This window comes from Brachycentrus maculatus, unplaced genomic scaffold, assembly GCF_059751285.1.
Source record: "Brachycentrus maculatus isolate JH-2025_06_01 unplaced genomic scaffold, ASM5975128v1 h1tg000004l, whole genome shotgun sequence".
NCBI lineage: Eukaryota > Metazoa > Arthropoda > Insecta > Trichoptera > Brachycentridae > Brachycentrus > Brachycentrus maculatus.
The window spans coordinates 1,305,138-1,321,993 of record NW_028280759.1 but is presented as its reverse complement, the minus strand read 5'-3'; the positions used below and the strand labels follow the sequence as shown (position 1 = coordinate 1,321,993).

The 16,856-nt window shown below is 32.1% G+C and overlaps 2 protein-coding genes across 5 annotated transcripts in view; both read left to right on the top strand.

The window, feature by feature from the left end:
- The window catches only part of Phm (Peptidylglycine-alpha-hydroxylating monooxygenase), a 31,650-nt gene extending 25,974 nt beyond the window's left edge, over nt 1-5,676 (top strand). The window contains exons 8-9 of the mRNA XM_088274607.1: nt 66-258; nt 1,165-5,676. Of these exons, the coding sequence (XP_088130733.1) occupies nt 66-258; nt 1,165-1,333 (362 nt within the window). The 3' untranslated portion in view covers nt 1,334-5,676. The remainder of the gene's footprint in view (nt 1-65; nt 259-1,164) is intronic.
- Nucleotides 5,677-8,457: 2,781 nt separating this feature from the next.
- Mef2 (myocyte enhancer factor 2) overlaps nt 8,458-16,856 on the top strand; it is a 219,306-nt gene continuing 210,907 nt past the window's right edge. For 2 of the 4 annotated variants that reach the window (XM_088274349.1, XM_088274418.1), the window contains exon 1: nt 8,461-8,808. The gene's annotated coding sequence lies outside the window, so the exon portion shown is untranslated. Of the gene's footprint in view, nt 8,809-16,856 lie in introns of all 4 variants that reach the window. The other 2 variants (XM_088274276.1, XM_088274122.1) reach the window with 2 other exon arrangements.

The following is a 16,856-nucleotide window of genomic DNA, read 5'->3' as shown; positions in this document are numbered from 1 at the left end:
ACGGCTACGGGGTTAAAAGTTGATAAAAACCGTAATAAGTGCAAAATGATTTTTTTAAATTCTAGGTAAAGTGGTGTCGGGATACAGGGTGCGTATAAACGAGAAGGGTGAAGATGTCTGGTCTCTACTGGGGAAGAGGAACCCGCTGACTCCACAGATGTTCTACCCGGTGCTGGACACCACTCCCATCCAGCTCGGAGACATCCTGGCCGCCCGCTGCACCATGCAGAGCAACCGGAATAGGTGGACTCTAATTGGGTAAGAGACAAGTAGTAGACTAATTGTGTCCAGCACAAATAACCTTATTTTTTGTATGATACGACATGTCGGGACCATAAAAAAACAACCCGGATCTATAAGACAGTTTTAAACAAGAAAAATAATATACAAAATCTGCTTCTTTTATTATTATTATTAACACGCTTTATGTGGAAAGTTTATAAACTTGAACTCTCGTTTTACAGTTAGTGACACATAAAGTTTACATGTTTTAATACCATCTACGTAAATTCCTTGTGAAACGGGTAAAAATTAAGAAAATCCAGTTTTGTTATTTTGGAATTACATATTTGACCTAAGTATCAAAACTCAGCATAAAAATAAATTACAAATGCAGTTTTGTACAATTATAATAATATAATGTCATATTATTTTTTTGACATCTCATCAAAGATGAAGAAGAATATGGAAGTCTAAGCATTTACATCTTTGATGAGATGTCAAAAAAATAATATGAAAATAACTCCTGTAATTGGAGATAATCCAGATTTTGTGAACAAGTATTTGGACACACTCAAAATGTTGTATATAATGTCATTATTAAATAAACTCTATTTTTACATCCACGCCTTTAAAAAAATGGTGAGGGTAAAGAACATCTCTTACTTCCATATTGTAATGGATCTAGTGTAAAAAGTCAATAAATCCACACCTTAGTTTAAAATTTTTTAATATGGCTGCATTTTTAGTTTGTCTTATATTTTAAAATAAACATATGTTTTTAGCATTTATAGCTATGAAAATTTGTAGTGGATAAAAATACTCTATTTGAGATGTGCTGCTCTATGGGTATACTAACAGATAGATATTTTTCACTCATCTTAAGGATGCTAATTTAATTTTTTTGGCATATCAAATGGCTACAAAATATAAAAATTATTGCAGGGCTACCAACAAGGACGAAATGTGCAACTTTTACCTCATGTACTGGGTGGAAAATGACCAGCCTCTGTCCACTAAATACTGCTTCAGTGCCGGCCCTCCAAACTACTATTGGAAATCTGACGAACCTAGCCTCCAACACATACCTGATTATGATGCCAGCACTTTGTAAATTAATGACTTCCCGAGACACAAAGGAAACGACAACTTAACCACTTGTTTATTCGCTCATTAATTTTTACCTCATATCTACATTCCATATTGAATTAGGCATTTTATTTATGGTGGATTTAATAATAATGGATGTTAGAAAATAATATATTTCTAATACTTAAATGGTAACTTATTGTAATGGGATTGTGCAGATCATGTATTATTTATGTAATACCGGGTCCGTCAAAAAGACCTCCCACACAATCAAGAATATCCTCATACATAGCTCTGCGGGTTTTAAAATCTGTCTCACTTGATTCTTGGGTAGTTACTATTTTGTACGAGTCATGTGAAGATCTCCATGCAGGATTCTAATTACCCTCTTATCAGAAAATCCTAGGGAAGCTACCTGTTTAAATGCTGAACACTTTGGAGATTGCTGGATAGATGCTCTCACGTAAGCCACATTTTCCGGCCTTGTTACTGTCTGAGGTAGGTTACGCAATTCTCTTTTCAGTGCGGAACCTATTTCCTTAAAGTTTTGATACCCAAACTTGAATAGTTTTTCTTTCTGGAACAGAATCATGTCGGTTAAGTTGGTACTCCTTCACAATAAATTGTGTCTACTAAAAATGGCACGTATACTGTTATAGATCGATGCCTCCTGTACCAACATATCCCCATCACAACTCACACAGCGTCTCCTCTAAATGCTGGAGGTCTCTTTCCCAGACCCTGTATATAACATATTTTTTAATGTTCTTTTTTATACTTTCATGGTTGAGGTCAAGATAAATTTGCACATGAATTTATAAATTGTGGTATGAACTTAAATTAAAAAAAAAACTCATAATGCCCTTTTTCAATTAACTATAATATAATGGCTATATTACATGTTTTAACATAAACAGATTTAAAAATTAAGTCATAAATTAGTATTGTTTACGTTGAATTATAAATCAACGTATTCAAAGTCATTAAAACCTTGCAATATATAAACCCATTATACATACATGTCAGTTCACCTAAATTAACTGTAATTTGTAATGACTAGAATACAACATAGTTGTGTATGTATTGATAAAGATTTATAAATATATCATTGTGAATTTAACCGGCTTAAATTCTGTATTTACATGGCATAAATAAGAGTTTTATTTTTGAGAAAGTTAATAAAAGCAGATGAATTATTTACACAATTATTTTATGGTATTGTACTTAAGAAGAAATTTAACCAGACTTCCATAACACAGCAGAATTTATTTATAGTAGTTATCTGAATTGTAATTTTATACATGTTTTTAAAAAAATAATAATTGTTATTATTTATTTTTATTAATATATACTATAGTAATTTTATTACCACTTAGGACCCTGACATTAATTTATATAGTCTTTGTGTTAAAAACACAAAATATAGTAGCCAATACTAGATGTAAAATTGTAAAATAAGGGACATTTTTGTCGAAAATGAGTCACTATTACCTACATAATTGATTCCCCAAGCCTCCCATAGTTTGGAGAAATAATATCTTGGATGTCATAAGCAAACTAATAACATAAGAAAACTAATGCTAGAATCTATATATTTCAATTAACGTACTTATAAACTTAAATATGTATTGTAAACATTTTTTTATGAAATTTTTTGATATTCATTTTCAGTCATAGATTAAAATGTGAAGATCCCATTTTATGTAATCATCAAATTAGTCTGATCGTCAATTTAAGAAAAGGCATCTGACTTATTGGGGTTTTAGTGTTTCTTTTATCCTTATATCTCTAGTCATTTTATCTTAAGTTAGATGTATAAAGGAATGTTAGGCATAATTAAGTTGGATTAAGGAGTGGAATCGCATCAAGTATTTAAATAAGAAATGTCAGGGATCAATATTAATGAAATATTATTTTTCCAGATTGAAATATGACATTTACAAACGTTAAACATATCGCTCACTCCTTTCAAGAATGTCATAAATCAAAAATCGTCAATTTTCAGTTGTGCATGTTTTTGGAATGCCCAGAAAATGTACTATATCCAAGCAAAAGCTGCATATTTTTAACTTAATATTTACCCGCTACAGGGCAGAAAGTGTTGTTTTTGCATTTTGAAGAAAAGATATCGTTTAATTATTTTTTTAAATATACTAAATATTTTTCGCATGGAGAAAAAACCTTCAGGTTTTACATAAAAAGATCTGTTGCACAGTAAAAAGTTCAATAAGTCGCTTGATATTTATTTTTAATACATTGTATTATATTTTTAAACTTTAAAAACATTCTCCTGAAAAATCAAGTTTTTTGATTTATGACGTTCTTGAAAGGAGTGAGCGATATGCGAAGACAACGGGAAAAATCAGGAATTCAAATCCAAAAATAATTAGTTATGTTTTAAAGAGAAATGCATTTTTTTCTCTTCCTTTTAAGGTATACTAGATACTTTTCTTATTTTTTATCCCAATTTTTTCTCACTTCGATTCATTGCCATAAAATCAAACATCACATTTTCATAAATAAAATATATAAATTCCTGATTTTTTCTTATATGTACAACATTTCATTAGAAATAAGATACAAAATATATATTTAATATAAATTGGAATACAATATTAAAGAATTTCCTCACAATTTGTCTATTTTTCTTAATCGGGATGCTGGTTAACTGGGTTACCGCTTATTTAAATCAAATCTCAAACGGAAACCAAATAAAAACAAACTCTAATTTACATTGCTTAGTTGGGATAATATTCCTCATAGTTGGGATAGGAAGTTTGAAATTGTATGATACACATATGTAATTCAAATGTTTGCGAGATTGAACCTTCAAACATCTCCAAAATTTTGAGCATCGAGAAGATTGGAAGTTTCTATGAAGAATTTTCAACGATAGAGAATAAAATATATTACCAGGGCTAAATATCTCAATCCCGGTGAGTCCTAATTAGACAAAATCGATTATAATTTTTTGCACAAAGGAGTTTCCATATATTTTTTAATTGTCAAAACTATATGAATCAAAATAAATGATCATACACGGAATCTGCTGCCATAATGAATGTGCCTAGCGAGAAATTGCCAGGCTACCCTTGCATCTAAAATATAAAATTATCATTTGGTAGCGCGTGATGTGTATCTTAGATAAAAATATATAATTTTCCCAAAAGTGAATTATTGTAAGAAATTATTATAATGCTGTTTTTTTTTTGTTAATATATTTCCAAAATTTAAAAATGTATTTTAAATAACAGAATAAAATGTAAATATTAATATTTTGTTATTTTTTAAAAATGTTTATCAGGGGATTTGTCAATTTAAGTCATGAAGAGCTTTTGATTGAATGAGAAATCACATTTTTTCGGTTAATATCGGTATATCTTATAAAATTACTTTGTTTAAAATACGCTATATTTTATTCAACATTCTTTTTTATGTTGTGAAATGGATAATAATAAAGTTACTGCTTCGAATATTGATAATAAAGGTGATGGAAAAATTATGTTATCAGTTCACCGAATAAACATTCCGGAAATTACAATACATGTTTTTATTAAAATAATCATTATTCCTTCACATGCTAATCAAAATAAAATATGTTACGAAAAAGTGTTTTTATTGTATTTTTTAAAATTATACTTTCATTTAGCGTGTTAGCCTACATTTTACAAAATAGGTGGTCTGAGAAAAGTTATATGTATTTTGTTACGATGTATACAATATCTCTATAGTTCAAATGCAATGCTGTTGGTATACTTTTTTTTCACAGACGAGACTTAAATATTGTCACTATCGCATTCTTTCTTTTTGAGTTATATAATTGTATTATGCACTATTTGTTCCTATTTTTTTTTGTTGCTGTTATTTATTACTGAAGTTTATCTGAAATTATAACCTTATAAAATTTTTAACCTAAATATTTGACAATATGATCAATATGTACTATGTAACAACTGTTTGAATAATTACAAATCTATACATATATATTTATATATTTTATATAAGTAAGTTAATATGTATTTCTTACTAAAAGAACCATAATTTCATTACTGGACAATGTGTGCATGTACGTGAAGATATCAGTATTTAATCTTACAATAAGAATTTTAAATGTATACAAATATATAAGATAATTAGAAAAAATGTGTATTTAAAATAACCCAAAAATTGATAGTAATCCTTAAATAGAATATATATTAAATATTACTCGGTAATATGCGTAAGAATTATATTTACAACCGAACACTTTCAACTACTGTAAATCAAATGTTAAATGTTATTTAACTCTGTTGTAGAAAAATATATGTGTACATATACTTCTATGACATTAAAATATGTATTTACTTTCAAAGGTGTAATAAAACTATGCTTGTATGAATAAATGTGTTTGATTTAACATTTTTCCCCATTGAAATTTAAATGAGAGTACTAATTAGGCTAGGACAGCGGTCCTCAAAACTTTCATGCGGCTTAAATGTGGCTCGCCTACAAATGTGAGGGATTGACACTTTGTTCATCTGGTCGGTTGGTACCGCAGATCGTGGAATATAAACAAATAGCCTTAAACCATTTTTACAACAGTATCCTATGTCGCCTTTGCAAGAAAACATAAAAATAAATAGTTACAAAATGTCGATAGTCAGTACTTGAACATATTAGTACCACATTACTAGCATTGATAGCGGCAACATAGTGGTATATCTATGCTGCAGAGATATCTATGGTTGCTACATATGATTATGTATTTAAACAAAATACATAATCTTAAATAGGTTTCATTATATCTTTTACCGTTTTTGATCGATTTTTGTTTTTGTTTTTCATGAAATGTTTTGTTTGGTGAGGTAATAATGATACTCATTGTTTTTTTAGGCCACGGGGTGACCCTTCATGAAAGTCAATTGGCGTTTGGCAAAGGCTTTAGCCGCGTGATGTTAAGTTTTTTAGTCTGGTTCTATAGCTTTCGGTTTTCAAATTGTTGATTTGTATTTGTTATAAATCATTTCCAACATTATTTTTTTTTTAAGAATATATGGTTAAATCAATCTTCGATATTCCATGCTTGTTAATCCAAATGTACAAGATATAGAATTATATCAGGCGCCGTGGTATAGTTGGGTAGACGCTTGACTGCGAAACTGGCGTCATGGGTTCGATTCTCGGCAAGTGCAAAATAAATTCAAGAAAGATTTTTTTTAAATTGGTCTGCGTGTTTGTGATGTATTTTTCACTTTTACCGTCCCTATCCTCTATCCTACCTGCAGACAAGCGTCTAAATGCGAGCGACTAAAGCTTTAGCTCAAGGTTGTTGAAATGTTTCTAAAACGCCCACCATGAATAGAAAATCATTAGTTTTGGATTTAAAACCCTTAGGGCGTTCGTCCATTACATGGATTTTTACCGTCCGGCACGTCAGTTGGCATTTTAAAATGATGATTGGCTTGTGCTTTTGTCCATCTTTCTTCAGATTGGAGCTCTAGATCGGTGCGTGAACACGTTGCGCGTAAATTCGATCACGCTAAACTGTCGTAATTGCTTTCATTTTTCAAAACCGGACTGCCGGATGGTAAAATTTTGGGTAGTGGACAAGCGCCCATAAAGTAGGTTCTGCTATATTGAATTTTAATGCTATGTTTTGCAAACTAAAACCGTCATTTTTTGCTCTTTCTACAGCTATTTTCGGGTCTACACTGTCTTTCTTTCAAAGGAATTTCAGCTAAAACCATGACAAAAACATTGCATAAATTCATTTAGTGATATTAATGTTGAATAGCACAAAATAACATGTAAGTTGACAAATTTGTCCACATACCCATGTCATCTTTCCAGCGCATGTTAAATGTTCAATTAAAGTCAGTTTTCTGGTATTAAAATTAAATATATTAAGAGGATAGGAAACACTTGTGAAATCATAGTGTATCACATTGTGCAACTTCTTATATATCAATTGTAAAAAGTTTCACATGGTTAGAGAACCCGAATTACTATTAAAAATAGAGTAATATTTACAGTGATTTTTCTGAAAACTGACTACTTTTGATACACACGGATTCGCTTAACCGGCATGCCTCATAAACTGATTATACGTGCATAACGACATCATGACTATTATTTACATTTACGGCGTGACCATCGCACAGGGAAGAGTCCTGCGCAACATCATAGCCATGCTTCAGCCCAAGAAGAGCGAGAAGAAGGTGCAATAATATGGCGGCTCTACTTTCCCCCTTCTCAAACTCAACGGATTGATGTTTTTTTTAATATTTTTTTATTCATCACTTATCATTTTAACATCATAATTCACGTCTGTGAAAATTATCCAAAATTATTATTGTTTTTACATATATTTTTATAGGGCTTTCATATGCAGAGCATCATTTGTCTAATTTGGTTAATTTATATTTTAAACCCACTCTGATATGTGATCGAAAATGAGCATTCGTCATCTTAATATATTTGAGGGGTCTTTAAAAAAATATTATGTAATTATAAACTGAGAAGATATCTACCAAAATACCAATTTTCTTCTACACCCATTAATTAATATTACTTGAGGGTAAAAAAAGAAGATTATCTCGACTGTCACGAATTTTCAATATACAAAAGACAGGGGGTTTGAACAAAGACTAACTTATTTATATAGTTTTGAAATACAACGAAAGGAAGGTAAAAAAAACTACAGATTATTAGGTATATATAGACAACTTAACGTGAAAAGACATTGACCAGTGACAGGTGACAGAAATGTCAAAAAAGAGAAAATTAAGAAACCGAAGTGAATTTAAATCACGTGATCGTGATTTTGAAATATGTAGTTGGTCCTACCTACTGAAAAAGGGAATTGAAGGGAATTTTGGGGACAATAAATACTTGTGTAAAAAAAAAAGTATCTGCATTGTATAAATTATTGAATCAGGTTTATGCCAATATAAATCTTATAATAACAATTAAAAATAAAACATTACAGTTGCATAGTAGTACAATAAGTAAAACTAAAATTCAAGAGACGGATTAGTGTTAAAGAGAAAGAATAATTTTACTATCATGATTTTAAAATTGTATTTGCCGCCACGTAGAGTTGTGCAACGGAGACGTTGAGCATTAAAACGTGATACGCAATTCAAACTTGTTGCCTCCGATGTTCACAGATGGAGGCACGGATCGGTTTTTGCACAACAGATGTTGCTCTGATAAAGAATACATCTTTGACCGCGCAGTGAATTATTGTGAATTGATTAATAACACAATTGTTCGATAATGTCATATATTTTCCGTATAAACCCGTAATACGTTTGTCATTTTATCTTTTTCCGTAATATAATAGATATTTCAGTCAACAGGTAAAGACGGAGATAATTTTCCACGCGTGATCCGTGTTTACTGCTCTGACAAGTGTCAACATGGATTGATTTCAGAATAACGATTAGTTCTCGCGAATTTTATCAGTGCGCGTGTTCATCTCCCAGTTCAAGATGTTTGAAATAAATCTCCTAAGAAAAGGTAAGTTGTAAATGTTTTTTTGAAAACCCGTCGGGAATAGTCTCGGAATAATAAATGAGCGGGCAAGGGACATGAGGGGCAAGGATATTTGCATACTTGTTGCTTGGCGAACCTGGATTTCAAGGTCACAGGAGATCGGGCCAATACGGGAGGACTGGTTAATTAGTGATGTCATCATGACATCACTGTCGGCGAGTAGAGTTTTTGTCTTCACTCTTGTTATTAGATTGTCCTTATCTCGGAGCGGCCGTTGATTTGTGACCATGCGATGCTAGTGATAATAGGACCAGTAGGAGTAGGTACCCAATTGCCCGATGCGCGGTAATCAACATCTGTTCATCGCGCAGTGTTGTTCTATGACGTCATGGCGCCATGCTCGGTACCTACATATCTAGTTGACATTTTCGGTTATGACTAGAGTTTTTCTTCATTCCATGTATCGTACTGACCACTGCCAACGAATAGTTGGCTAATAGGTCTCGCCTAGGGCTTAGATTGCATTAGCTGAAGATGTTATCACTCATCTACTAGTACCTACTTGATACTTGGCCGCTTCAATTAAAATAATTACTTACTGTTTGTTAGGCTCAGAAGTCATTTTATTATTTAAATAAAACCACGGAATAGGTTTATTTTTATTTTTAAATTTTGATAGCATTTCTGGATTCAATAAAATAAAATAATTAAAATATAAAATCCTGACATGAACATGTATAATTTATTCATTTACGGTATTCTGCTGTGATTCTAACTGGATTGTGATAAGATAAAGTTGTATACATAAATATATATTGTAATGTACACACCACGTGGATTTATTAAAAAAATTATCTGTCTACGTATTGCAGAAAAAAAAACAGCAAAATAAGATTGATAAGTGAATATATGCAATAAAAATGTATGTACCTACCTATGTGAATCGACTTAAGACTCCTGATGAAACAGCATACTTGAAATAGCAGTTTTTTTCTAATCACGAAGTCTGAGTAGGTAGAACGGCGTTTTAAATAGTTCGACTGTAAAAAAACAGTTTATTCCGGAAATAATTCTATAGGTCAGTTTTTTATGGTTGTTAATAATACCTCCCGTACCTATTTTGTTGTCGTGACAAGAACCGACGGGTTACATACATTTTAATCAACTAACACTAACCGCATTGAACATTTTTATGTTATGTAATTATGAATGATCAGACGAAGAGAACATACTTACACTCGAGAAGGTGGAAATACATTCGTATTCAGGTTTTTGGAGATAATTCTATAGGGACGATTCTTCCTCAAACGGGAAAACCCCATTTGAAAGTTTATTTTAATTTATGTAAAGATTAATTATATTAAAGTGGCTATATTTCATTTTTATTTGAATTGATTTACATAGAACATCACCTTTAAACGATTTCTTATCCTTGGTACAGACGGAGCCGGAATGCATATGGAGGCTGTATTTTTTTTCTATATTGTCTCTGGTTCATCACGTTGACGTATGAATTTGTACACGCCGAGCGATTTCGTTATGACGTTCGTGTCATAAATGTGAAAGAGCGGTCTTATATTAACCAATTAGTAGTCTTCGTCATCCCAAAATTCAGAAGTGAACGTGATGGAGACAATATAGAAAAAAATTACTGTCTGTACCAAGCATTAGATTTTTGCTTATATTTTATAAAACACACCTTTCAGAAATTATAAAAATAATATTTATAAAAAGCTTTATAATATTTGTAATAGTTTAAAGTACAAAGTTTAGTTGCAGCTTTTACTTAGAAAAAGTGTTACCTCAAAGGTCACGCTTATAATCTCTTTAAGTAGGTCCTACGGTAAGCAATACAGCCAGCTCTCATATAATTTGTACAACCATGAGCAATTCAGTAGAAAAGAATACCACTAAGATTAAGATGATCTTAAAGATGTAACTTTAGTGTAGCCAGGAACTTTAGAGAATTACAACCCTGAGCACCAGGGCATCGATTCCGTACAGAAGTAATGGAGTGTACCATATATAACTTTAACTTAATTTGAATTAAATTACTCTTCGAATTTATTTTATTTCTAACGACTTTGGCATGTCAAAATCTATTGTCGATTAGTATAGTTAGAATGTTAATGACACAGAAAATATTTTTAAACAGATATTCTATATATATTTTTTACTGAATAGGAAAGTTAATTGCACTGTATAGATTTGGGTAGATACATATCTAGATTTTACATGTTAGATTTATGCTTAAAGATCATCTACCATTTTCATAAATTTACATTGCTATTATAAATACATAAATCTATATTTGTATCTATAAATCTAAGGTCTAATAAATATCTAAATTGTTTTCTTTGAATAGGTACTGTAAGACCGTAGAAGAATTATTTAATATTTTTGAGATACTTCATTTATTTTAGGTTAGGTAACATACATAAATTACAATATGTACATATAAAGAGAAAAGCGACAGTAACGTTAAAGGGATGTACCAACTGTACATATTCAGATTGGTAATTTAAAAAAAAAAGTGTGTCATTCTTAAAGTACTCGTGTTTGTTTTGTTTTGTTGTTTTATTTATATTTTTATCAGTTGTGTTTAGTTACGAGTGTTTTTATTGTCCCTTTTCAAGTCAGAATAAATATGTTTTCACCAGGTAGGTTCCTAATTATTACAATTTCATCAAATTATAATAATTAGGTACCTACACGGTATAGTATTATTATTATTTATTTCGAAGCAAGGCCACATGTGTTTAAGAACCATGACATCAAGTTAGTTCCAATATGTAATCGGTTGCTATGGCACTAAAATACAATGTTACGCGAATGAGATTTGATAAGATCGGTAACGACAAAAAATATGCACATCCGGAGTAAGGAAATTGAAAAAATATATAATAAAAACCATATTTCTTCGTGGAAATTAGATTATATGATAAATAATAAAGTAAGGCGCGGAATATTCGGGGGTATTCAAGTCGTCACGACAATCAAAATTGCGTTTTCATTTTATAGCGTTTACATAATTATGATCATAATCGTGATATCGTTCGTATAAAGATTATGATCATGATCATGGAGCATAATTTAGGGTAATCCGACAACGGAACTAAATAAACACATATACTATCAACGTATTCCCTTTAATACTTTAACAGATATATTTACCACTTATTTATGTATTACCAGTGTCCTAAACATTCTCATGAAAAAAAATATATAAAAAATCGTCCGACAAACATGTTATTAGGGAATAAACGATATTTGAAAGAAAATAAACATCGTTTATTTTTTTTAAACGATCCCGTTGCTAGCTACAATTTTAAGAAATGCATAAGTAACTGAGATTTATATTTTGTATTTTTACATATTTGTTATAAAGTCATGACTCCAGAATACTATGTTTTTAAAATGCGTTCCGTTGAATCCTGTTTTATTTTTTTATCCTTGAAATCAGATAATTCTCTACACTTTCATTTTCATTATTTTGTTTGCACGCCGCACCATTTCGTCTTGGACTGCATTCCTATGCGAAACTTGTACACGGCACGGACAAGTAAACAAAAAAATACGAGTTGTACAATATTACGAGTAAAAAGTACTCGCATACTTGTTTGACCAGAATTGTATCGTGCGTAATGTGACTGACACCTTCGTCTTCCGAGCCGTTTTACTGACGTGTCTAGTAATACTTGTACATCGAGTTTTGCTCTCGCGCCGCTAGAGCGCGTTGGCTTCTATGTGACATCTTTATTTACCGCCAAATTTGATGCTCCCGCGTAAATTTCTGTCATTGTTCTTCTGATAGCTCAAAGCGTTTAAAGGAAAAAGCAACGATTTTCTGTGCATCGTAGATTAGTTTGAGATTTTTAGATTATTAGACAGTTATTTGCAGAAAAAATAATAACATAACAATCACCGAAAACGTTTTATTTACCTAGTTACTTCACTTTGCGAGGGATTAATGCATACATGAAACTATGCGTATGGAGTGTGGCGAGTGGAGAGGGAAGGGGGTGAAATTTCAGGTTCCGAAGTCGTCATTCGTGATTATTTATGCATCTTTTTAAAGTTAGGCTACTGAGAGCTGAATTTTTATTTGGGTCCGAAAATTTTACGGCAATTTTTGACCTAAATATAAGTGGTAAGGTTTATAGGAGATATTTTCATCAAAATACTATCCGTGTAAGTTCATAATGAAAGAAAAAACAGCTTTTTATTAACTGCAATAAAATTTACTTCGCCTTTCCAATTTCTTTGAATTTATCCACGGCGCTTAAAAGCTTTGTCAGTCTTGTATCGTAATAGCCTGGTAAAAATATATGATACAAATTTAAACGAATTTTATTAATATTTTTTTTGAGCATTTTGAGTTCCAGATATTTCTAAAACTAACCGTTGACGGCCTGGTATTGAAATAAATAAATGAGTATTAAGTAAAAAAAATATGAATTGCGAAAAACACGAAGTAATTAATTATCATAATTACATTTTATTTGACGTTATTAAATTGTTTTTCTCGAATTCTCCCTCTCGGAATTTCAACATTTCTTCATTAATTTTGTTGTTTGCTTTTTATTAACTGGGATTGTGTTGGTGGAAAGAATTCGAGAAATAAGGGAGAATGACAAAACATTTGTCACGTGACTCCCGATACCGTCATGAGCAGTGACGTAGATATTCTTTTCAATCGGATCCTTTTGTAAGCTTGTTTGCGCAATATGACGTCCCTTCCATATACACGACATGCATATTTACTTCATTAGACGCAGTGTTTCTTGGTGGTTAATAACGGTAACGGAGAAAATTTGATGCCTTCGAAATGTGGTGTTGGAGGCGCATGCTCCGAATTCCATGGACAGCTAGACGCACCAATGAGTCCATTCGCCAGGAACTACGCTTGGATGGCTTGACTCTGGCCAATGTCTGTACCCGACGGATTCTCCAGTTCTTTGAACACGTTGCGCGTGGCAACGAGGATAGCCTGGAACGACTAGTTGTGATCGGTAGCCTGGAGGGAAAGAGAAGGAGAGGAAGATCCCCACACGATGGACCGATCAAATCAAGGCAGCAGCAGGCACCTTAGTGGTTGGAGCGCTACGTGCAGCGCAGTCAAGGGATAACTGGAGAAGAGTCATTGCTTCTGCAAGGGTCACAACCCTCAGCAATGAGGAATAAGATGGAGAAGAAGAAGAATAACGGTAAGGGAAGGTAGTCAGCCCTATGCTTCGGGTACCAGTCCAAAGTGATATTAGATAGAAATAAATATTAAAATAAAAACCACAGATATTACTGCGATTGACTTTGAGAAATACTATTTTATTAAAAAATAAGTGTTTTTCACTCTAATACTTTTTTAATATTATATTATCCTGTACATTAAGCAGTTTGATCACTTTGTCTTCATATAATTACCGATCTAATATTAATAAACAGCTCCTACCCTCTCTTCAACCTTCAACGTCCCAAGGACCCAACCCTAAAATTTAGAATAAGCTTCACATACGGTGTCTGAAAATGATGCGGAATGCATCAAAACACGTCTCACAATAGATTTGAAGAAATAGTGGTATTTACTAAGTAAAACTTAAATTTACAATTAAATTTTTTTTATTTAACTTCTTCTATAGAACATTAGTAGATTGGCTGGTTTATTGATAAAAGCAATATCTTTCAACCAACCAAAAATAGACTAGTGGTACAGTTCAAATATTTAACATTGTACCTACGGCCGTTTTAAATTAAATGGAAGATAATGCTTGTGTGTAAGTATAACCTATGGAAGATAATGCTTGTGTGTAAGTATAACCTATGGAAGATAATGCTTGTGTGTAAGTATAACCTATGGAAGATAATGCTTGTGTGTAAGTATAACCTATGGAAGATAATGCTTGCACAGGACCCCACAAGATGGACTCCAAGAATTTCACGATGGAGACCTTGGGAGAACAAAAGAGGTGTCGGAAGACCCCAAAAGATATGGTCCGACGACATAGTCGCTGTGGGGGTGGAGAAGGAAACTGGCTGCAAGCAGCAACTAACCGGAAGAAATGGAAAGAAGGGGAAGAGGTCTATATACAGTCCAGGTCAGAGGGCTCATGAAGAAGAAGAAGTATAAACTAAAAACTAAAAAATAAATACCAGGATTCGGACCTCACATACTAATAAGAGTCTCTGCTTTATAAAAAGCTTCTTTTCGTCTCACCAATAGATGTCTCTAGTGAAGTTCATCAATAATAATGTTTCAAAATTGGTTCATATATATATAGAACTTCCAAGAATTTGAGTAGTGTGGTTGTCAATAATGGGTAGAATTGGTGAATGTTATGAACACTATGTAAAGTGATCACTTGAACCAGCCTATGACGGTCGTCAGCCTCGTAAATGCCCAGACTTCCATATTCTTCTTCATCTTCGATGAGATGTCAAAAAATAACATAAAAAATTAAATCTCAATTGTAAAAATGGCAATATGAATCAACAAATAAGAAATAAACAAATCAAATATTAAAACTAACAATGAAGGAATAATTATACAGTTTTATTATTCCTTCATTGTTCACTTTATTCAAAATTATTTCTTGTAAAACCCTCGACCACCAAATGCTTACATTCATCGCCTCAAGAGATTATTGACACCTCAAAAATATTAAAAACAAGATGTTTTTTCTTCAGAATTTACCGTAATTCTAAATTTGAGTGAAAATTCTTGTAAACAACAAAAAAAATACCGTTTAAGAGTATTTGATGTATTCCAGAATTACGACTTTATATTCAAAACAACGAATTTGATATTTTTCTTTACGTTTTTTCAGTGAGTAAAATCAGGATCGGATTGGTCGTGTATCGAAAAAATGGAAAATTGACTTTCCATGACAATCCATAACAGTTTTAATTTTAATTCACATTCTTATTTCAACACAAATCATATTTACTCCGTAATTGTTTTTATCTGCCTATGTTCGTGATTTAGATCATATGACTGTTTTTTTTTAAATTTCTTGATCTGTTGAGTAAATATAAGAATATTAGAGTTTCTATAACTTCGCCAATATAATAATTGTTCTAATAAACGAAAATAGTGTCGTCTAGAATCTTCATGGTAATTGGGTCAAGTTGTAGTCCCGTGGTTAATGTGGCGAATTCTGCGTCAGAATTTCTAGGGTCGGTCTCTCACTCTACCTCTTCTCACAACTCGATTCCTATTTTCAAACGCAAACCGCTTAGATTTAGCTAAAAGAAATATTGAAATAACATTGTATTTGTGTATTCCTAAGTAATCAAAATCCGTATTCAAATTCAATTTCTAAGTGGATAAACTTTTATTATTTAGTATCTCATCATAGACGGAGCATATTTGTACAAGGAGGGTATATGGAAGTCTGGGCATTCATAGTGCTTTTGACCAAATATCGGCTGGTTTAAGTATCACTTTATACGCTGTGCATCGTTCGCCATTCTATGCATCAAGTATATATGCAGTATTGCAACAATCGCATTAGTTTCTTAGTCGGAACTGCCATCTGTCGTGTGTGTTGCGACTTTGGCCAGTGTCTGTACACGACGGATTCCTCAGTTCTTTGGACACGTTACGCGTTACAATGAAGATAGCCTGGAACGACTGGTTGTGATTGGTATCTTGGAAAGGAAGAGACGCAGAAGAAGATCCCCACACGATGGACCGATCAAGTTAAGACAGGACAGTTAGCAGGATTCGGTGATTGGAGCGCTACGTGCAGCGCAGTCAAGGGATAACTGAAAAAGAGTCATGGCAAGGTTCACAACTCTTAGTAATGAGGAGTAAGATGGAGAAGAGAAGAAGCTATCTGTTGAGAACTTTAAGAATTAATTAAGTTTCCAGCTTTTTCTATATCGCTATAAGGGGTCAAAAATCCAGTGTTTGGTGCAATCGAATAATGAAAAAATGTTGTTTAGTTATAAAATTTTGATTGTTAATGTGTATTTTTTGTTTAGCTTTTTGTCATATTTCTATCGCTTAAAATAAAACATTAAATTGCCTAACTCAGTGACTAGGTTACTCGGGATACTAGTAACTAGTTTCATTG